This window comes from Impatiens glandulifera, chromosome 2, assembly GCF_907164915.1.
Source record: "Impatiens glandulifera chromosome 2, dImpGla2.1, whole genome shotgun sequence".
NCBI lineage: Eukaryota > Viridiplantae > Streptophyta > Magnoliopsida > Ericales > Balsaminaceae > Impatiens > Impatiens glandulifera.
The window spans coordinates 11,518,841-11,542,426 of NC_061863.1; the positions used below are offsets into that span (position 1 = coordinate 11,518,841).

The following is a 23,586-nucleotide window of genomic DNA, read 5'->3' on the forward strand; positions in this document are numbered from 1 at the left end:
AGGGGGAAGAGGAAGGACAAGGGGAAGGGGAAGAGGAAGACAACATGTTGAAACATCAGGTTGGTATGGAAATAAAAATCATGATTGAGATAATTAAGATTTGATACAGTTTGTAATCTTTATTTGTAATCTATGTTTTTGTATGTTTGATTGCTACTAATTAGGTTCTTTAGGGTCGTTTGATTGTCATCATTTAATCATAGCTAAAATTTGTCTAACTTTGATTCTTGACCCTCCTATTTTTGAGATTTTAATGAAATGGTTTTAATCGTTTTCCCAAAAAATTACAGGAAGTACATGCTATATTACAAAGATAGTAGTTTATATTAACTACATTGCGTTAACTACAAGAACCACTGTCGGCTCCATTTTGTAGATGGAAGGAGCGACAGCAGAGAAATGAAGCTTGAAGGAAGGAAGAAGAACTAAAGGAAGACAAACGGAAGGCTGAAAGGAAGGAAGATAAACCGAAGGAAGACAAACTGAAGGCTACTAGGGTTCGATTAAAACAGAAGAAAGATGAATCGCGCTAGGGCTGAAGCGGAAGGAAGAAGGGCGTAATGGAGAAAAAGGAAGGCTTAGGGTTTGAAGGAAATATGCGCACTATTTATTTTTTTTCACCTGTCGCTCCACCGTACACCGTCGTTGCGGGTTGCGATCCTTGTCTATATCATTTATCTTTAAAAAAATAGCCATATGGGTCATTTTCGAAAATGATAATGTTCGGGACATTTTTGTTTCATGACCATTTTTTTAATTTATTATTTTTTTGAGTACATTTTTATTTATTTATCACTTTTGTACAAATGTCAGGCCACGACAGATTCATGGTGTTACTTTCCTTTTCAATGTTGCCCCTATCACATTCTAAAATTTATAAAGAGTTTTTTTTTTTTTTTTTTACTTTAGTCTATATTCTCTTCTAAAGAGAGAAATAATTTTATCAAAATTATATATTTAATTTTAAATCCAATGAAATTTTATCTAATTTTTAAAATAGTTCTCAATTTCAAAATCCATTACTAAACAAACAAGGCCTTACATGACAGCTTATCTTCTTCAGGCCATTTCGGCTGCGCCCTCCCTATCGGTTATTTCGCCTTCAGAACCAAAACCAGAAGAGAGAAAGAGAGAGAGAGAGAGAGAGAATCGATCGTTTCTGGAATTCAGGAGTAATGGCGAAGACGAAGAAGGAACTACTTTCTTCCGCTCCATGGAGAGGTGAAGAAGAGGATAAGTTTAAAGACGCAAAAATGAAGGTCACCAGTCAGCCTGGCTCCACTCCTACCATGTATGTTCCTGGCAAGAAGTCTGCAAATTCTCATCATCATGCCGAAGATGCCGATGATTCTCTCTCCGAGATAGATCCCGAACTCCGTTATAGTTTCCAGCGTAACTTCCAGGTCTCTATATCTCCTTTTCTGCATTATTAGCGAATATGTTGATTTAGGATGTTAATTGCTGTTAGAGTGTATGAAATTGACAGAATTCTGATTACTTCAGTATCCTCATTCTATAATTGCTGCAATTTCTTTCTGTTTGAGTAATCGACCTAGTTATTCATCAATTATAGTCTTCATCGCTGGTTTTATTTGCTTTTCTACGTGTTGAAGAATGATAGGTCTAATAGTCATCCTTAAGAGTAATAATAGTGCCATAAGTAGTTAAGAAGACATGAGTAAATCTCAATGTCATCAGCTCCTGCTCTAGAAATTCAACTTAAAAGAAACAAATGAATCTATGAACTTCATTAGAGAAGCTATACAATAACCTGTAACTGGATTAACAAGCTAAGGAAAGGATGGGAGAGGGAAAAGAAAGAATCAACAGAGCTTTAGGAAGAAGAACTAAGGGCTAAAGCCATGTATTCTTTAAGGGAGAGGGTTAGGAATTACATCAAAATAGCCTATCTTGTAAAATAACAATGGATATATATACACTTCTAGTTAACAGACCAGATTCTTCTTGTAGATCCTTCTATATCCCCTGTGTACATGAATTATTGACTCCATATAGGTCATGACAAAGAAAGAAATGTGTAAAAGATATACTCTTGGTTCTGTAACCTGATATTTACTTTCCTTAGGTTCTATAGTCAAGGATTGTCCTATGTTACAGCCTGCACAACAGCTATGATGATGGAAGAAAGTTAGAAATCAAAACAAAATAAATGTAAACAAGGTCGTAGATGGTTATAAATGACTAACCCATTCAGAAACTAGTTTTGTTTTTCAGAAAATTTGGAGTTGTATCTCAATCCTAATTAGAAATACCAAATTTCTATCTGTATTGGATTTTCTTCTTCACTTGGCAAAGAAATGTAGTTGTACTGGAACATGTTTCCAAGTTTTGAGAAGCACATACTTCTGTTTGGTAGAAGTGTAGTTGGATCACAAGTTTAATTTTAGGCTGACTGAAAAACAAAATTTGAGTTGGATTAGATCAAATATAAAAATTGGGGATAACAATATGGCTGTAGATGTCCTGAAAAACCTGCCTCTATTTGAAAATACTTTTTATTTATGTTTCTTTTTAGATTCGGATACATTTGGAAACTATTGGTTGTGACATGTTGGTTTGATTTCTGAATTATTTTATGCAAATACAGTTTCTTCAGAGTGTGTTCAGTATTGACACTGTAGTGAAGCCTCTTCCTCCAGCAATGGCGTACAACGTTTCTCGTAACCTGAGCTTCTTCACCCGAATCTTCACTCAATTCTTCGGTACCCTTCTTTCTCTCTTTCTATGTTCTTGCTGGTTTTGACAATCAAACCTGAATTAGACTAGATTAGCGATACTAGCAAATGACACCCCTTTTTAGTTTCACCAAATTGAGTTTTTCGGGTAGAATTGTTTTATAGTTGGTTGTATCAACATTGAAACAAACATAGGTGAAATTACTCTATCTATTGCTTAATAATTCACTTAAAGTTCATTTCTTTCTGGCTAAATACTCAAGAAACACTTTTTAAATATGTTTCTTTTCTGGCCCCATTTGAACACAAAAATAAATTTCTAAATCTATGTCGGATTAAGTAGTTTTCAACGTTTCGATTCACATATGGGAAAAGGATATGAAAAGTGTTTCCAAATGGGGCCACTTAACGATCAACAAATAATTGAAGTTTTTGTATAGAGTTCAACCGTAGTGGATATATTAGAATAGTTTTCATCCCATTGAACAATTATAGAGTTTCATGTTTTATGATTAATGTTTGTTAGACCCCGAGGGTATTTCGAATGCCCAGAAGTCGCTTGGATTAGGACAAGAAGAGAAAGTTCGTCGCGTTCGCTGAAGGAAACATCTATTGCACCTTTTTTCTTTTCCTTTCAGCCCTAGATTGAGGTAACTGTTTTTTATGTTCAGTCTTCAAACATCTTCCATAAAACATATTAAATTTGTAGTACTGACTTATTATTAAAAGTAATATTTATGTTTAATTTGATAAATATATAAGGATTGTTATACTCTTTTACATTGATTACTTTGTTAACTTTTCAATATATCAAAAGTTAGGTTATCATAGTCTTATTAAATAGACTTAAATTAGATAAGCTCTTCTTAATACATTAATAACTTGATAACACAGATTCAGATCTAACTTGTATTAGTTTGTTCTACTGAACCAACAAACTGACTTCACGAAGATAAATAAACGCTTTAACTCTAGAAAAAAACCGGAACGAAAACATAACATGAAGAAAAAAGACAAGAACAAACTCTCTCGACTAAGTTGATTAGATCATCGCAAGTTGCTGGATGTTCATGGGATAAACGACAGACATGTTACCGGAGAATGCCTTTCTCCCTATAAGAACATTAACCGCATCAGTTGGGTGAAACGCATCCCAAAACACATACTCTTTCCTGTTTGTACAAGGAGTTTGAAACGGAAGGCATGTTATTTGTCCTTTGTTCCTACCAATCCCGCAACACCCTCTATCTATGACGCTAAATCCTGTTCATACATACACAAATAGAGTTAGCTATTAAGAATGAAAGACGAGATAGATCAAATACTCACCATATGATTTGTAGTTTGTAAGTATGTCTTGAAATATTCGGTGAATGTCAACGTATAAGAATTGAGAACCGGGAAGGTTCATGCCAAGTTCGCTGATCATTGCCTTGACATTGTCGTTAAATGGAAGGACTAGTTTATTAACATCGTCAGAACATTGCCCAATCGGACTCTTTGCTAGAATGCTCGGTATGCATCCCATTAATCCTAAACCCGATAGTACTATCTTCCTCGCTCCCAAGCTGTACAATCTCTGTCAAATGCAAACACATATAGGATGTTTTGTTATCATTTCTTACGGCGAAAATGAACCAACAAGTGATGACTAGGGACGAGTCCAACTATTACTATTGATCTTAAGGTCATTTTGGTAATTTGGTACTTACGGTGAGTTGACGAGAGTACTGTTTAACCAAATAATCGGAATATTGTTGTCCATTGTACTTATTGCGAGTGGGGTAATTGGGCATAAGATAATTGTTAAGATAGTCGTTGCTTCCCATTCCCACGAAAAATATGCATCGAGAAAGCTCATCTGCCATACTAATTGCTTCCATCTTTCCCGTTATCTGATCTAACGTTTTCTCGAAGTTGTTTATCTGTTTGTCGAATGGAATTCTCCCTATCTGTTTAATTTCCCATGCATTTGAGGATTAGTTATTCAAGTTTAGAGAAATGAAAGGTGAGATCACTTACGAAGTTCCGACCAGTGATGTCGAGGATTCCGGCAGCGGCGGAGGCATAATTGACTCCGTGAAGCATGTCATCGGGGGAGGTTCCTGAGTATGGTGGAATCAACGGCAGTCCTAATAACTCCGCTGCAATATTTGTCACTTTTTAAAAATGACTAAAATACCCCTCTATGTGTATATTGTTTTATTACAATTTTAAAAAATATATATTAAACTTGTACTAACAAACAAAGACATAAAGACATATTAAATCTAAAAAGGTGGATACAAAATATAATAAAAATAAAACACTTCTAAAATCTCTTGGTGACATGTTTGTATTTTTCTTTTCTTATTTTTATGATTTGTGATTTTTTTTTTTAATTTCTCTTTTGGCATGTTTGTATCTTGTATTTACACGATTATAATTATTTTTTATTATACATGAGCCAGTTTCAAACAAAAAACAAAATCTAAAATCAATTTATACAAGATTAACATCAAACCCTAGAGGGTATCATTGTAATTATGTTCAAACCCTAGTGAATGTAAACCAAGTTTAATATCACAAAATATATAACCAGCCAGGTTTTTTGAGCCCAAGTCAAGCATGTGCCCTTGAAGAGGGTTTTAATGATTTAAAAAATAAAAATAAAATTAATTACCATTTTAACCCTCCTGATAAGGTAGGAGAACACAAAGTTGATATTTACTTAGAAACTTTTAATTATTCATAAAGTTCATTTGATAAATAAAAAATGGTCACAAATTTATGATAAAAACTCAAATAAAAATATTTAAATATAACATAAGATCTGAATTAGTCACGTTTCAAAAGACAATAGTAAACCTCAAGCAACAAAAAGAAAATATAAGAGTTGTGTCATTCATCTAGCATTGAATTACAAATATCCATTCGCAAATTGGTCATTTGATATAATTGCTTAATTCCTTAATTATTTATTTATTTTATCAATATATTTTTGATAATCTTTATCAAGTTGTCGAAATTTAGGACTATCTAGATATAAAAGAGGATAATACATACCAATTTCATCAACCATGGTGTAGCCATTGGAAAATCGACCAGTAGGTCCGTCTTCAAAATCAATACCATAAGGATAATAGTTAGCTTTTGCGAAAGACCGAAGTTTATTATTGTTTCCATTGTCGAGAAGTGAATCTCCGAAAACAAACATTGCCGGAACCATTTCTGAACCACCACTTTTCCCAAAAATCACCCCGTTATCATCTCCATCACCGATCGATTCTTGCCCTCTCGACACGAACAACATAACCGTCATACTCACCACCCAAAGGGGAACCCATGAAGTGAACTTAGCCATATGTGGTTCAAGAAGATAGAATTGTGAGTGAGTGGGAAGAAATTAAGAAAGGAGGAGAATAAATAGATAGAGAATCTGTATTAATTATAAATGCTTTCAACTGCCCTTTTCCTTTTGTAGTAAATACATGCAATTTTCAATGACAATTTACCATTGATGGTTTAGAATATTGTAATGACATTAATGGTCTATGCATGCAAGTCTATTTCTAAGGTTACCTAGCTAACATCCTCTAGGGTTTTATATTTGTTATATATTTTTATTTTGGAATTAATAAAATCTTTACATTGATTTTGAATTGAAACATTGAATAAGTCAATAATATATGCATTTGGAGAAAAATAATGATTTATGAATTTGTTGGATTCAATGGGTTTTTGGTATTTGCATAAACTTTGGATTCTCATTATGAAATTTAAATTTAAATATAAAAAAATAAAAACCGTGTGTGAGAGAGTTTAGGTGATTGGGTAATTTGGAGGCAGTACTGAAGTGTTTGACTTTTATTTACTTCATTTTCTAAGAAATTATCATGGTCAAATCTCTGCATTTAAAGCCTTATTTGGTCGATGTTATTTTAATTCTTTATAAAATTCATAATTTAAAATCACTTAATATACAATCTTAAATTAAAAATGGGCCATTATATAAACAATTTATCTTTGACAAATAAAATCAATAAGAAACATAAATGAAGGACTATGTTTAAGTCTCTAAAGATAAAGATATATTTAAATTTGTGTTATAATATATTATATAAGTTAGGTATATATAATTATAATTTTGAATATTTTTATAATTGAAAAACCAATTAATTGAAAATAATTAATACAAAATAATTGAAATTTTAATTAATGAAAAAAATAATAAAATAAATTTAACTTTAATAATTAATATGTCTGTCTTTTTTTAGAACGTTGGGTTACACTTCTCCTATGAAGTGCGACTAATCTCCGTGTGTTAAGTACATAACCCGTAAACACACATAATCATTTAAATAGGCGTGGAACTTGTCGTTTGACAAACTCAAACCCAGGATTTCAAAGAGACTGGGGATATTCATCTATTGTTGTCGCTACGCTAGAAGAGGGGATAAAAAAAGGTGATCACAAAGGTTAAACACATAACCTGGAAATATATATATATATATATATATATATATATATAATTTATGACAAATTAAAAATACTCAATAAATGTTATATTGAAAAATTAAAAACCCAATTAGCTAGGTTAATTTATTTAATTACTGGGCGGCGGACCATCATTGGGGGCATATATATAGGCAGTTGAGAGTTGAGACACAATTCTCAAAATACAAATTAAGGTATTTGATTTAGGGTTATTTAAAAGTCAATTTTATTATACTATATTATATATCTAAAAAAATAAAAATTATCAACAAGACATTTATCACAAATTACTATGCATTACATTACATAATTGTCGCACATGAAATTATGACAATCTTAAAGATGAGACCTAAGGCATAATTAAATGCCATATTAATTATTTCAATAAAGTAAGCAGAAAATCCAGAACAAACCCATTATCCCATTATTAATTTATTAATTATTAATCCAAAACATAAACTACTTACCAATAGTTTAGCTAGGATATATATATGCCTAATAATATATATGTCACACCTGATAAATTTCACTATCTACTGTTAGTGGATAATATTGGTTACTACTATTCACTGGCAGAAAGTTACTAGTTCCCCAAAAATGTTCATCCATCTGCAATATTATAAGTTATTTAAATTAATAATATATAATTATTAAATAGCTGAATTTACAAAGGTAAAATAATAATAACCTTGTCTTGGAGATGTTTGTTTGCTGCTTTTAATATGCCCTCCTTATATCACAAGAAAATATAATGAAATCAATATATATAGGAAAATTTTACTTATTTTCATTATAAGTTAAAGTTTTAATGAAATGATTTGGAAATATAGGATGAATTTTATGGATATTGGATATTGTTAATTGTCTACCTTGTTCTTCAACAATTGAATCTCTTGGAACATGATATCCATCTGTTTAAAGAAGAATAAAGATTAAGAAATTGAGCAATTTAGAAGTTAATTGATTCCATTATTAGATCGAAACACGATAAAACAAACTCTTATAAATTATCGCATACTTTCGCTGATCGGACATGATAAATCCAGACTTCTAGATTCTTCTCGAGTGTATTCATTTCATCAAGTGTCATTGTGCCACTTCCCACTCCAAACATGTACCTAAGCATATGGTTACATTGGACCTTCTAATTATATCATAATGTGATTTTAATTAATATATAAGTTAATGATGTTTTTCATCATAATAATACATAAACAAGGATACCTTAAATATTAATTTGTATAGTTTTCTTAGTATCCAAGAGTAATATATATAATTAATATTTATAGATTTTTAAAATATGTATAGAATTAGCAAATTCATACCTCAGGCCCTTTTCCAGAAAGTCAATCTCATTCTTCAGCATATCAATTTCCTCCACAGGTTCCTAAAGAACAAATAATTAAATATATAATTTATGTAAATTAAGAGCAAAATGATCTTTCTGTTTAACATCGTATAAACAAAAGGCAAGAAAAGGTAATTTCAAACAATATTTATCAAATTGTCGAGCAATAGCGAAAATAAAGTTGACATTGAAGTTAAATTTATACTTATAAAACAAAAATATTAATGACTACTTAAGAATTAAGATACATTCTATTTGTTAATGCTTTCTTATTTATTTGTGATTTTTTTAATTTTGTGTAAAATCTAAACACATTCAACACTATGTTGTTTATAGGGGACTAGTAGTTATGATCTCCCATCCCACTAAATGGATTAGTTGGATCTAGTTATATATGCAATTAGACATGTCCAATGTTACTATTATGCTAAACACCAATACCTTGATAATCTTTGATAATGAATGAGGATTTAGGCAAGGAAATCACTTCTAGTAACATTTTCTATTTTCTTGGCATGAAAATTTTCTTTAAGAATGATGGATAAGACCTAGAGGGGTGGGTGGGTTAAGAGTACAATAACAAAACAATGTGAAGGAGAATGAACTTAATATTTTGTTTAGAGCGTTAGTTTCGCTTCTTAAAAAAAAATCATGGTGGTGTATGTGTTTAGATTTTACACAAAATTAAAAAAAGTTACAAATAAATAAGAAAGCAATAACAAATAGAATGTACTAATCACTGTGAGTTAATTAAGTATATAGCACACAAATACACTTAATCATTTAATTATGCGCAAAATTTATTGTCTAACAGACTCAAACTCATGACATCAGGGAAACTGAGAATATCTACGTACATTTTGTTACTGCTATGCTGGAAAAGGAATTGAATTTAGCATTTTATACTATTAAGTGTTGGATGTGACACCGTTTATATTATATTCTTAAAATTTTAAATCTTTCACATGATTTATTTATTATATATATATATATATATATATATAATTCATTAATATATTAATGATAAACAAATATATATGTGATATTATTAGTGTTTGGGACAAAATTAGAACGGAAATAATACAAATATCATCCCTACTCAATTATTAATTAAATTAGAAGAAAAAAACTGTAAATGTATTTTAATATTTTTTGTTGATAAATTAAATTTTGTTGTTGATAAATTAAATGATGAAAGATTTTGTTTGTTCATTTTTTACTATCTTATGCATTGTTGTTATTCAAGTTAATTATTTAAATAACTCATTTGATGATATTTAAATAATCTTGTTTGACAATGTTATGAAAAATTGAGTTAGTGTCGAAATGATGTATACACTATTAGTATTTAATGAAAAAATATTTGTTTAAAAAAAGTATTTTTTATTTAATTAGTTATTTAATTAATAATTTAATAATCAAAATCTATACTTGACACATGTGTTACACCCATCATAACCTAAATATGTCTGTATAGAATAGAATCAGATTGAGAAAAAATATATGTCTAAAGCACAAAAGATAATAATGTTGAATGTGTTATTGATGTGTCATATCATTCATTATAAGTAAGCATTTTAAATATTATCTTATAGACAATTTATATGTCTTTAATTATTCCCTTGTAATAATACTCTAATTAATTATCATCACAACACCTGGCATCTTAATTTTATATATTAATTACCCACAACTATTTGGAAAAGTAAAAGAATAATATGCTCATAAAAAAATTAATAAAATATTATATTTAGAGAGAGAACTTACGGGAACTTGCTTCTCCTTTGCCTTGCCGTCAACGGTGGTTTCAGAGCTGCCGGCGCCGGCGGTTGTCTTCACGTACTTGTCCATTAGACCTTGCATAGTCCTGTCATAATTATATTTTATTTTATTTTATTTCAAGTTTAAATAATAAACAACTATATAATTGTTTTAAAATTCATGAATATAATATGAAAATAAAATGGATTATAAATGTTTATAAATCACTTGGTATGAAATATTATGAAGGCAACGAGTTCCCATTAAAAAAAACAAAGCATATAGTACAAAATTACTCTAAAAATAAAAATAAATTGTAAATCTCTTCATAGAATAAATATTTCTTTAAAAAACTTGTTGGTAGGTCTTAAAACTAGGGCTTTTCTTAAACCAGTCTATATTAATTTGAAATGAAAAGTATGATTTTTTCTTCCTTTTATTAACTAGTTTATCATATTTTGGTTAATTAGTCTAGAATACCCTAACATGTTTTTCTCTACCTAAAAAATAAATAAATTTGAAACTAAACATTTTTATTTAAAAATTAATCATTATTAAATTAAAAAAATCCTTAAATAATTTGTTTTAAATTAAAAAATCTTTTAGCTTGAGAGTTTTTAAAATAATTCACACAAAATCAAATTTTGTGATTAATCAATTCTCAACCATCACATCACCCATTTTATTAACTAAAATAATAATCCATTTCATGCCTCCAATAAAAGCGTTATTACAAAGTTATGGTGTACTATAAAATTTTATAACTTGACCCAAAAAAATCAAAACTATTCCAAGTAATATTTGATTTAATACTCTTTTTTATGCTTATTTCAAATAATATTAATTTATGATAATCTTGAATAAGTGAACATTACTATTTAATATTATATTGAAAATAAAACATTACATATAGGCAAATTATATATGCAAGAGCTTGCTTTGCTTTCATTTAGTTGTTTTTTTTACCAATTTCAACATTAATCAAACATTATTTAATTATCTTTAATCAATCATATTATTTAATTCATTAATAAAATTTATTCTTTATTTCATGTAAAAAAAATATTATATCATTATAAATTAATACCTTTAAGATTTTTTTATCAACCAAATTTATACTTTTCAAAATTAATGAAGATCAATATTTTTTTTAAATAAACCCCAACCAAACAATCTCTAAATTATAAATACTAACAATAATCAAAACATCAAATCATTTATTATTTACAAAATAGTGGACACAATGCTAAATTCACAACTTTATCTTAATTAATTAGTCATTTTAGAACAAAACTAATTAATCAATAATATTTAGAGAGATAGAAAAGACCCGTTAGTGGCGAGTTCATAGAGCTTTCCATGGGCAGAGTAAATAAGAATTCCGATCTCAGCATCACAAAGGATAGAAAGTTCTTTGGCTTTCTTTAGTAAACCGGTTCTGCGTTTACAGAAGGTGACTTGACGATGAACCGGGTTCTCTATCCTCTTCATTTGAACCTTTCCTCTTGCCATATCTCTGATATAGAACTTTTTTAAGGGTCTGTTTGGTTTGATTGCTACGTACTAGGCAAACAACCTCCCACTAGTTTGAACTAGCTTCGAGGTTGATGCGTCACTACTAGTTAGCAGATAGTGATCTGATCTGCTTCTTTCTTCTATCTCTTATTCTCTCTAATATTTCACTTACCCACCTTCTTATATATAAATTGTCTATTAGAGCTTGTTTGATCATGGGTTTTTTAGAATTTTTATGATAAAAAACTGGGTTATTTGTTTTTTAACTTAAAAAATGTCTAAGAATATAGAGATCAAACGAGCTCTTATTCTCTCTCCAAAGAGAGATTCTTATTGGGCAGGTAGGCAGTAGAGTGAACTTCACAAAAGATTCATTATTATAGAATTAATAATTATTTAGTGATACAAGAAAAAAGAAAGTTTCATACAATTTTTAAGGAGTGATATAAACCAACTTGGGACTTCATTAGGAGTAAAAACCTATCATTTTATTTCTCTATAGGATGTAACTAGTTTATGACAACTTGTTTGGGGTAAGTTTTTAGAAAGAAAAGAAATTATTTGAACCTTTTTTTTTATCAAATCACTCTCAGAGCTTGTTGGTAGGGATTTTAAAATTGATTAGGTACTAAGATAGGATGAGAAGTCCAACCGGTTGGACCAATAATTCGTAATTAAGGACTTTTGTGATACTTTTCGGAAGGGATCTATCTATTTTCAGAGTCGATGTAATTGATCAGGAAAAAATGTTAGAAAAAAATGTTATGTACATTGATTTTGAAAAAGTTGTAACCCTCGAAAAATTATTGTTCCGAAAAAAGTTCAAGTTCGAGAAATTTTAATCTTAATTTACGTGTCAGACATCTTTTTAAATAAAATATTATTTTAAAAGATTTATATAATATGTCATGACTTTTGAAATTAATTATAATAATAATTAATTTTTAAATAATTTTCTTAAATTTGAAATAATCAAATAAAAGTTTGATTAACGAAATCATTATTTTAATTAATTAAAAATAATTAATTTAAAAGATTATTTATTTAATAAAGAGTCACTAATTGATTTTTAATTTAAAATCAATGAAAAGTGTATGTATACAAATATATTCTTAACTAGAGTTTCATTTTGGTTCGTAATTTAGTGATACTCGGGAAAGGAATTTCGTGCTACATCTTTTGTACCCGTTAAAAACGATTTTTATTTTATAAAATCTTGGGTTTTAGAAAATTGGTTGTATAACTTATTTTAATTGATTATTTTTCTGGTCCTAGACATACACATATTTTCGTGTATTTAAAATTGTAATAATAATATTTAAATAGTGGTACCTATAACTGATGATGTTAATTGAAGGAGAATGTACCTAAAGAATATCAGTTTTAAATGCATTAAGGTTTAAAAATAAATCTCAAATAGGACCTCGTCAAAATATTTTTTATAAAAATATTTTGAAATCATTTTCTAGTTTTTCAGAAAATTGTTTGGTTTCCAAAATTATAAAAATAATTTTGAAAATTAAAAAGTGGAACCAAACAGACCCTAGGACTAGTGCTCTTGGTCCTATGTGCGATTTTCATCAGTCGGTACTAAAATCCTTGGTCCTAGGTCAAAACCCCTTTAGTCGAGGTGAGGGGATTCTCGGTCGGGGTACTGAAGTTCCTCGGTTGGGTGCGAGAGTCAACGGTCCTAAGTGTAGACAACTTTCGACCGGGTGCAAGAATTCTCGGTCGGGTGCGAGAATTCTTAATCTTATAAGAACCTTCCTCAATCCTTAATATGAAGAACACTCGGTCCTGGGTGCTGGAGTCCTCGGTCAAACACAAGAATCCCTTGTCGGACCCCCTTAGTCGATGATCGAAGATTGTTAGTGAGAGCGTTAAAGTCCTCGGCCAGACCCCCTTGTTTGAGGCTAAACCTAGGCTAAGTTTCTCGATCATCAAGAACATCAAAATTTCCAGTTTTGATGTTTTCGTTTGAGGTCCCGATCATTTGATCTTTGGGCATGGGAAGCTTTCAATAGATCCCAAGATCATTATAACATCTTCCCAATGTATCAATCAATCGGGAAGGGGTTTCATTTTTACCAAATACTTTTGGTACAAAAAATGTGATTTTGGTTTTGAGGTTTTAATGAAGCGTAAGGAGCTTGTCAATAGCTTCCTTATGCTTCATATGGTTGAATGATACTAAAACATGAATATTAGCTTTCATTTGGACCAATTCAAGAGCTGATTTTTTTTTTTATTTTATAAAAGTTTGTTTTTGATCAAACATGATGTGGATAAATTGAAATTGTCCAAATAGATTCCCAACAAGATTAGAAACATGCGAAGAATCTTTCAGGGTTGTGTTTCTTGAGTAAAAAACTTAAGAAAAGAAAACCCAATTATAGAAATTTTCAAATTCAAATTTAGGGGTTTTCAAAATTTTCATGTCCTTTGTGATTTTTTATCAAGAAATCTGATTTAGTTTTCCCAAATTTCTGATACATTGACTATAAATTCGATCTCATGATAAATGACTATTCAGAATCATAACTTCCGGAGAAGATGGTCAAAACTCCGATGTTTTGACAAGGGTACAATTGTTTTTGTTTGCTTGGCCTTGAACCACATTTATTTGAAAGTCCACTCATCTTGAAATATCTTTTAGAGAGGTTTATCAACTTTCTGCTTTGGGTTTCTATAAGACATTTATGTTTTTTTTTCTTTTGTTGACCCTAGGTATATCTGGTAAAATTGATACATCATTGTCCTTTCCGTAACAATCAAGACTAGAGTCTGAGTGAGCAACATATGATGATTTCAATACCTCTAACCTCTTTGAGTTGTTTTTGGGTTTCCAGGGTATATCTAGTAGAATTGGAACATTATGCTCTTAACATAGCGATCGAGGCTAGAGTCTAAGTGATCACGAATGGTGATTTCAATACCTAAACCAACAAAAAAACATTTTTCTAATTTTTAAAGATTTTTGGGGTTTATTCCATTTTCTCTTTTCGGCATTTTATTTTTTTGGTATTTTTTATTCCGAAAGTGTCGAGATTTTACACCTCTATTTTCTTTAACAAAGGAGTGATGAGGTGCCCTTTTTTGATTTATGGCTCTTGGCCTTGTTTTTGTATGAGTTTATTTCGTTTCTTTTCCTTACAAATTTCTATGGAGGGTTACTCTTTGAATAATTGTTTATGATGAGAAAGAACTTATGATCGATATCTTTTAAATTGGAGTTATTACGAAATACTCGTTTTTATTTATAAGAATATCACTTGGTCGGAAGTGATGCTCTTTTCTTTTCCCTTATTGTTTCCTAAAATCCACATCTTTTTATTTGAGACCGAGATTAATGTCTTTCTTCTTTCTCAAAGATTTTCTCTTTTGAGGAAGGGATTGGGACCGAGCCTACAAAATTGTAAATTGTATATGTATCTTCTCTCTCACTTTTATTTTTATACTGAGAAAAATTAGGTCTATCGTAGTTTAGAAATGAGTCATCTGTCCATGGTGTAAGTTTTACAAAACTTGAGATTGAATTCTGTTGAAATAAACTTCTTTCAAGGTTAAACTCAAAACCGTTCTATGTGCAGCTTGATATTATACAAAATATCTTTTAAGCACATCGAGATTGCTTAGGGCAATGAATTCTCCGCCTTCTATGGTAGATAGACGAACAATTCCTCTAGAGAGGATTTTCTTGATTTGGAAGGGTCATTCCCATTGAATGATGAATCTTACCTCTAGGGTCTAGGACGGGTTCGTTTGAGAACCAAATCACCTTCTTTGAGGTTTTGAGTTTTACATTCCTATTAAAGGTGCTTGATATTCGTTTTTGGTCGGCTTGAGTTTTACATAGAGCTTTTAAACTCTTATTTTCCATCAATGTTAGTTGATCATATCGAGATTTAAATTAGTATTCTTCAACAACATGGATTTCTAAGAGGAGTCTTAGAGTTGGAATTTCAATTTCGATTGCTTGTACGACGTCCATACCGTAAACTAGTGAGTAAGGGGTTTCTTCCATCAAGGTTCGAGCGATTGTATAATATTCCTATAAGGCGTAGGACAACTTCTCATGTTAGTCCTTATACATGTTTGTCATTTCTTGATGATTCTAATCACATTTTTATTTGTCGCTTCAACCGCACCATTGGTTTAGGGTCTGTAGGGTGACGACTTATGGTGCTCGATTATAAACTCATCGAGCAACTATAACACTTTTCCTTGAAAGTGTCGGCCATTTTCTAAAATTAGGGCATGAGGGACTTCATATCTAGCAATGATACTAGTGCGGATGAATTTTTCCACTTGGGATAATTTCAAGACTTTGTACGAGGCTTCTTCAACCCATTTGGTGAAGTAGCCTATGGCTACGAGTATGAACTCGTGCCTGTTTGAAACATTGAGATATATTTTTCCGATGACATCAATGCCCCATGTATAAAAGAGATAAGGGTATTTCATATTGTAGAGGAGTGAGGCTAGAGTATGCTTTGGATTAACATAGATTTGGCACTAGTGACAACTCCTTACATAACTCACACATTTTTGCTCGAAGTTTTGCCAATAATATTTTAAGCGGGGTATTTTCTTGACTAAAGCCATTTCATTCATGTGTGGGCCACATGTTCTTGCATGTATTTCTTCCATAATCCTTTTGAATTTTGGATTATCTATGAGAACATGTTTATAATGTCGAAAGATCGTTGGTAAAGTTTATTGGAAATCTAAGCATAATTAGTGGAATACTGGCACAATGCCCATCGTTCTTTGCTCAGTAGTAGGATGGATATTCTTTGTATTCTATGTATTTTTAGAGAGTATCGTACTAAAGTTTAATATAACTTTCACATGAAGTTACTACTTCCTTTCTAAAATACGGTCTTTGCTTTTGTTGTATTTTAAGTGGTTTGACATTAATTATATTAGGACTTTGAGTCATGGCTTCTAAAGTAGCCAAGGCATCCGCAAAGCGGTTTTGTCTCCTTAGAGCATGAACAAATAATACTTGATCAAATTGTTCATAAGCTTGGTCAGATGAACGTGACATGGTTTCAAATTTTCCTCTTTTACTTGCCACGTGCCAATGACTTGGGTATGACCAGATTAGAGGCACCAACTTCTTCTAATTTGGTTGCCTCTTTTTCATAGGCCAATTTGAGACTTGATAGAAATACCTCGTATTCAGCCTCGTTATTGGTTACGAGATATTCGAGTTTTATGGATATTGGGTTGTATGTCCCTTTTAGGTCAACTAACAGAATCTCGATTTCGTAACCCTAATCTCTTGAAGCTCTTTGCCAAACATCAATTTCCATGTGTATGATGTGATACTCAAAATTCCGTCATCGGGGAATTCGAGTTTGTCTTCTAAGTCGATGATGATGGGTTGGTCAGCTATAAAGTCTACGACAACGATTCCTTTGATAAACTTATGTATCGTATAGGCTATGTCATATTCAAAAATCATCATCATCCATTTGGCTTGCCTAGGCGATAGAAAGGTTTGTTGGAATAGGAAATGGTTTGGATCCAATCATGATACCAACTTAATGGGATGGACTTACATGTAGTGTCTCAACCTTTTGGTGACTCATGTTAATGTATAACAAATTTTATCGGCTAGAGTATAATTGAGTTCACATTTAGTCATCATTTTATTGATGTAGGAAATAGTTGTTTTAAGTTTATCCTTATTTTTTGGCCAATAGGCTTCTCGTGGCTGTTTTTGTTATAGTAAGGTATAAAATGAGAGGGATGTCGGATCTGGGCGGCATGAGTATGGGAGGGGATTTTAAATAATCCTTTATTTTTTTCAAACACTTGTTGAAATATTTTATCTCATGGGAATTAAAGATATTTCATCAGAAGCTTAAATAGCGGATCACATGTCGTAGTAAGCTTATCGAAGAATCGATTGATGTATTGGACTTTCCCAAGAAATCCCTAGACCTCTATTATATTTTGAGGTACCGTCATAACCGTTATTGCTTCTATCTTAGAGGAATAACTTCAATTCCTTTTATGACTCTAAATGTACATTTCTTCGGATTGAGTCATAGCTGATATTTCTTAATCCTTCGAAGGATTTTTCAAGGTTTTGGACGTTTCCTTGTTGATCTTTTGATTTGTCGATCATGTCGTCGACATAGACTTCAACTTCCATGTGGATAATGTCATGAAGGATTATGGTGGCTGCCCTTTGGTAAGTTTCTCTCGCATTCTTATGACCAAAAGGCATCCCACGATAACATAATGTATCTACTTTTGTTATAAATATGGTCTTTTCCTTGTCTTGTGGGGCCATCAAGATTTGGTTGTATCCTGAAAATCTGTCAATGAAAAATAACAATTCATTACTGGCAGCGTTATTGAAAAGTATGTCGATGTGCGGTAATAGGAAGTGATCTTTAGGGATGGCCTTATTTAGATCCCAATAGTCAACACATACACGTATTTTCCCAACTTTGTTTAGAATGGGAACTACATTGGCTATCCAGGTAGGATAATCTACTACCTCAAGAAATCCAGTTTTGAGTTGTTTTTGGACTTCTTCTATTATCTTGGCCATAACATCATCCTTCATTCGTCTGAGCTTTTGCTTTATTGGCTTAGTGTCTGGATACAGGGTAATATGATGTCGTGTGATCCTTGGATTGATTCCTAGCATGTCCTTGTATGACCAAGAGAAAACGTCTTTGTTGGCTTTCAACATCTCAACTAATTCATGACGTTCTTGCAAGTTTAAACTTTGGTAGATTAATATGATTTAAGGATCGCCGGTCATGTTTAAATTGATTTCAATTGCTTTTTCAACAAAAGAGATAATTTCATCCTCATTTTCTAAGAAGTATTTGTTTCGAAGTTCAGATCAGAGTAAAAAAAAGATCATTTTCACTCATACATTCGAAATTATATTCTTGTGTTACATCAAGGTGTTCGTTAGAAATTACAAAAAGATGATCTAATAAGATCATTGTTCTCAAGATCCTTAGAATGAGGTGTTCATTATTTGACATCTTTCTACACATGATAGGAGAAAGAATTTTATTTTCGTCGATTAAAATATCGACGAATAAGGGAGCGTCAGTTCCATGGTGACTAGAAGGGCTGGTTTCTCGAAGTAGATCAGTCGTCGCGAGATTTAGGGCCATGTTTTCTAGGGCATCGTACCATTAGTTCATTATTTTCCTAATAACTCAAATAGAATGGTTAGGATTATGGGAGAAATCTAAAAGGATTTCAAGACCTAGAAAACGCTCTGTAAATATGGATTGGAAAAGGGTTCGAGGAATTCGAAACATAAGACACTTTGTCTTTCGCGGATGAACTTCCCATTCAAGTTGGATGAATGGATATACATTGTTTGGATATTTTCTTCTTGTAGATTTCTTTGAATCCAATGGGGATATGTATCCTAAAATGTAATAGTTTGAATCGTAGAACGATCGGGAAAATGACGGTATGCCGTTGGCATTCGAGTCTAAGCCCATGCCATAGAAATATCTCATTTTGCACATTACTTTAATAGAGGGGAGGCTAAATATATTAAATTTGGAATCGATAGAGGAGACCTTACCTTCTCGGAAGATTGAAAATATGTCAAATCTGTTTAATTCAACATCAGGGGCATCGACGTGAGTGTACCCAATGACAACATCTATATTTATATCACCGTTGACCGTGATGACTTGGTTGTTGGCGATAAATCTTAGTTTTTGATGAAGCGTAGTAACCCGAGCCTTAGCTTGGTGCATCCATAGTCTTCCTAGAATAAGATTGTATGAAGGCTGCATATAGATGAGGCAAAAGTCGACTTGGAAGGGTATGTCAACCACTTGAATGGTGCATTTGAGGCAACCCATTATTTCTCACCGAGAGCTATTAAATCCTCTAACACCAAGTCAGATGGTAAGATCTTATCCCTAGATACACATATTCTCTCAAGAGTCCTCAAGGATATATGTTGAGAGTCGATCCGTAGTATATTAGAACCATTGGAATGGTATTTTCCACTATTTGCATAGAAATATAGAGGGCTTTAGTGTGGTTTGTCTTGGCTGTTGGAAGATCTTTGTCTTCGAAGCTAATCATGTTGTGTATGAACTAGAAGAAATGATGTCTTCTAGTTCTTTAGGGTGGTGTTAGTAGGGACATTAACCTTACTTAACTCATTGAGGAGATCTTTCCTATGCTTGATAGAGTACATTAGGATTTCCTAGACAAAAATATTAATGTTTTTATGTCAGAGTTATCTCTAGAGACTGTCTGTCTCTAGGGTTGAGAGCTCTAGGCTCATCTTCATTGGTTGTGATCATATTGACTTGATGACCCCGTAACAGATTCTTTGTTATGTCAGGCTTCACTATAATTTTCTAATCGATCAAGTCTTGAAATAGATGTTTAAGGGTGCTACAATTATCAGTAGCATGTCATTTTACTTGGTGATAATCACACCAAACATTCTCATACTTTCCCAAGAATGGCTTGTCCGCTCTCGGGGTAAGGGGTTTGATTAGATTCTTTTCCTAAAGAATCGTCATGATCTGACTCAAAGGCATGCCTAGGTCATCAAAGACTCTAAGGGGTATTGATGCTTTTGGATTTTTAGGTTTGGTAGGAGTTGATGTACATGTCTTATCCTATCGAAACTTATTGGGGTTCATTTTTGGAGGAGGACGTTCCTACTAGGCAGTTGTCACCTGGTGCACTTCCGTCTTTTCCTTCTTAGGGAAGTGACTTGGAGGTTGATAGGCTTTAACTACCTTTCCCTCTTTTCTCTCTTTCTCGATTGCATCATCAAGATTGTTGCAGATTTTCAACAGTTTTTTCATGTTCTAGAAGGTTTAGACAGCGAATCCTATATAATATCGACCGTTAACGCTTTCCATAATCATATCGATTTGTCGTTGTTCACTCGGCATATATTCAAATTCCTTAACAATAACCTTCCATCTTTCTAGGAAGAGTGAGAATTTTTCATTTTCCCCTTGCTTAATGTTCTTAATCCTTTTCTCTAATCGTTCCAAATTAAGGTGCATGGATAAACGTTCTATGAACGTTGTAGTCAAATCTTCGATGGTTTGAAAATATGCTAACTTTTGCTAGTGACACCATCGTAAAGTGGCAACATCAAGGTATTGAGATAATAGGTGGAGAACAGTTAGTTTTTCGAGTCGCAATGGAGTCATTACGAAGGTGTTCATCTTGAAGAAGACGGACGAGTCACTTTTACCAATGTATTTTAATATGGCGGGTAACTTGATACCCAATGTAATGACTGCTCTTTCAACCATTTTTTTATCACATCTTTCTTGTTGTATTGTTCATAAATGCTTTTTCCCATATCCATCTTGTCCATCTAGGCTTGCATTTCCGCGTGCATGGCTCAAACTTGAGTCATTTGGCATTCATATTCGGTAGAGGGAGATTTCTCAACCACTGGAATGGGTTTCTCATGTGGTCCCATGGGGTTGGGTTCATCCTCGTGAGTCATATGTTGTTCATGTGTGGTCTTATAGAAATCTTCTTCGGAGTCCTTATAGTAGACACTTCTTCTTGAGTTCGAGGATAAGTAGGATTGGGATTGATAGGGGTAAACATACCCGATATGAGGTGGGTAGGAAATTGAGAAGAAGAGGGCATATTTTGGGATGTAGACAGTATTTACTGATTAACTAAAGAACTTGTGATAAACGCAAGTTGCTCCGTTACATGTTGTAGAGCTTCCTTCATTTCTTTGAATTCGGCCATGGAGACCGTTTCAAACGTTGCTCTTTTCTCAGCCATTTCATGACGGATAAAACATCCGGTTTTCGGATCTCGCTTTCTTAGGGTCGTATCGACTATTTGTAGTCGTGTACTATAGAGAAGAGAAAAAGATGAGGATCTGCAGTTATAACGTAAATACAATGCATTGCATATATATATAGAATGAATCATATAGAATGAACATCTCCTTATGATTCGGAAGTTAAGAACATACAAAGTTATTATACAATATAGCCACTAAGTTTGTTACATTCATATATCTCTTGTTGGTATTCACAAAGGGAGTTAGATGGAAAGAAAAATGACGACAAAGGTTATATGTTTTAAGTCCTACTAAACCCCGTTCTTACAATTAAAGTTTCCTCCTCTTCGTTCTTCTTCGCCCACTCACAATCTTTGAAAATATCAGTCAAGTAATTCCTCTATTCTTTCGGAATTCTCATTTTGGAGCATTGTACCACCTTTCTAGATAGTCAACACATGCTTTGTGGTCAATCGTCCTGTCTACGGCGATGACATTCCCCATATAAGAGGCATGAAGTCACAATCAAATTGTCTGAAGAGGTCATGAGTGTAATAAGAAGTGACCCATTCTAAACCCATGAGTGTGATCATCAGCTCTTCATCCATCATATATGTCATTCTCTTTATGGGGTACCATGGTAGTAATTCCCTGACTTCACCATCATTTTTTACGAGAGGTTCATGCACGATTTTTCTTATTCTTCAGTATTGAAGAGTATGTGTCCTGATGTCCTTAGGGTCGAATGGTAGAAGGTGTCTGAGTTTGTTGAGAAACCATATGTAAAGGATTAGATGTGGGCCTCTTTTGTTCACGGAGGAGGTTAAATATGAGTCATTTAACCCCATTAGTGTTTTAGCTAGGATGATACTCGAGGGGTCTCTATATCCCCTACGCATATAGTATGCTACCTCTAGAATTTTGGAGAATGGTTTGTCATCCGCATGAGCCAAGAAGAAGTGAGCCAATAGGACCGCTACTATCATCATGGATGATCCCAAGCTCAAAGGGATTTCGCCGTTTCTGACTTTCATTTTTCTATTATTAGAAGTCGGTAGTGGTCTTCTTGAGGATAATCTCGGATGTCGTCTTGGTGTATCTGTATTCCTCTTATAACAGTTGTCTCAACGACATTGATTCTACAAAGGGATTGCGATGCAAAATGTTTTAGTTGTTAATAATTAAGATAACTCTAAATTCCTCTATAGTTTGGCACATATATTTGTCCCTCATAAAGTAAACTTGACCAACATGGCTCCACCTTCTTTTCATTTTCATCATGAATGTTTTATTTTTATTTTGAAGTTGATAAATCTCATGATGGGAGTCAATCTATAGACTCTGTGGTTCCACTTGTTTTCATGGAAGGTATCGATCCAAGGGAACAATGTGATATCACTTAGCATTATGGCTGCAAATGAGCCGAGCCAAGCTCAAAGCTTGTTGGAGCTCGAGCTCGACTCGATTAAGTATTTATTAACTCGACTCGAACTCGAGCTCGAACGAGCTTATAAATTTGAGCTCGAGTTCGACTCTACTATATTACCCAAAAGCTCGACTAGACTCGAAAGTTTGAACCAAAATTGAATTATATATAATAAATTATTATTTTTTTATATTTTTTAATATTATATATATTATATACTTTTATTTTAACGTTTTTTAAATTTTTTTCAATATTATATACAATATATTCATTATTACATTCTTAGTATTTACTTTTATTATATATATATATATTAATATATTTTTTTATCATTTTAATATTATATATAACATATTAGTTATTATATTTCTAATATTTAATTTTATTATATATAATATATTAATCTTTATTTATCTCTTTCATTATTATTTATAATATACTTTTATTATATATATATAATATATTAACATTTTTTTTATCATAAATCCCTAATATTGTTTGTCAATATTTTTCTATCCTCAATCAATTGAAAATTAATGTTTTTTATATTTATTCAACTCTATCTATATAA

At 32.0% G+C, this 23,586-nt stretch overlaps 3 protein-coding genes across 3 annotated transcripts; 1 reads left to right on the forward strand and 2 right to left on the reverse strand.

Annotated features, from left to right (window-relative positions):
• The first annotated feature begins 1,074 nt into the window (after nucleotides 1-1,074).
• On the forward strand, nucleotides 1,075-3,485 carry LOC124928016. Its single transcript, XM_047468538.1, has 3 exons — nucleotides 1,075-1,403; nucleotides 2,609-2,723; nucleotides 3,223-3,485. The coding sequence occupies exons 1-3, from the start codon at nucleotides 1,176-1,178 to the stop codon at nucleotides 3,294-3,296; spliced, it is 417 nt and encodes a 138-aa protein (XP_047324494.1). The 5' UTR covers nucleotides 1,075-1,175; the 3' UTR covers nucleotides 3,297-3,485.
• A 253-nt stretch (nucleotides 3,486-3,738) lies between these two features.
• Nucleotides 3,739-6,039, reverse strand: LOC124924348 (GDSL esterase/lipase At1g71691-like). The gene is made up of 5 exons (XM_047464401.1): nucleotides 5,742-6,039; nucleotides 4,719-4,840; nucleotides 4,409-4,648; nucleotides 4,026-4,275; nucleotides 3,739-3,959 (listed from the first exon to the last, which is right to left on the reverse strand). The coding sequence occupies exons 1-5, from the start codon at nucleotides 6,037-6,039 to the stop codon at nucleotides 3,739-3,741; spliced, it is 1,131 nt and encodes a 376-aa protein (XP_047320357.1).
• A 1,401-nt stretch (nucleotides 6,040-7,440) lies between these two features.
• Nucleotides 7,441-11,912, reverse strand: LOC124927956 (agamous-like MADS-box protein AGL12). The gene is made up of 7 exons (XM_047468466.1): nucleotides 11,612-11,912; nucleotides 10,294-10,387; nucleotides 8,498-8,547; nucleotides 8,191-8,290; nucleotides 8,042-8,083; nucleotides 7,861-7,902; nucleotides 7,441-7,781 (listed from the first exon to the last, which is right to left on the reverse strand). The coding sequence occupies exons 1-7, from the start codon at nucleotides 11,791-11,793 to the stop codon at nucleotides 7,683-7,685; spliced, it is 609 nt and encodes a 202-aa protein (XP_047324422.1). The 5' UTR covers nucleotides 11,794-11,912; the 3' UTR covers nucleotides 7,441-7,682.
• Between the last annotated feature and the right edge of the window lie 11,674 nt (nucleotides 11,913-23,586).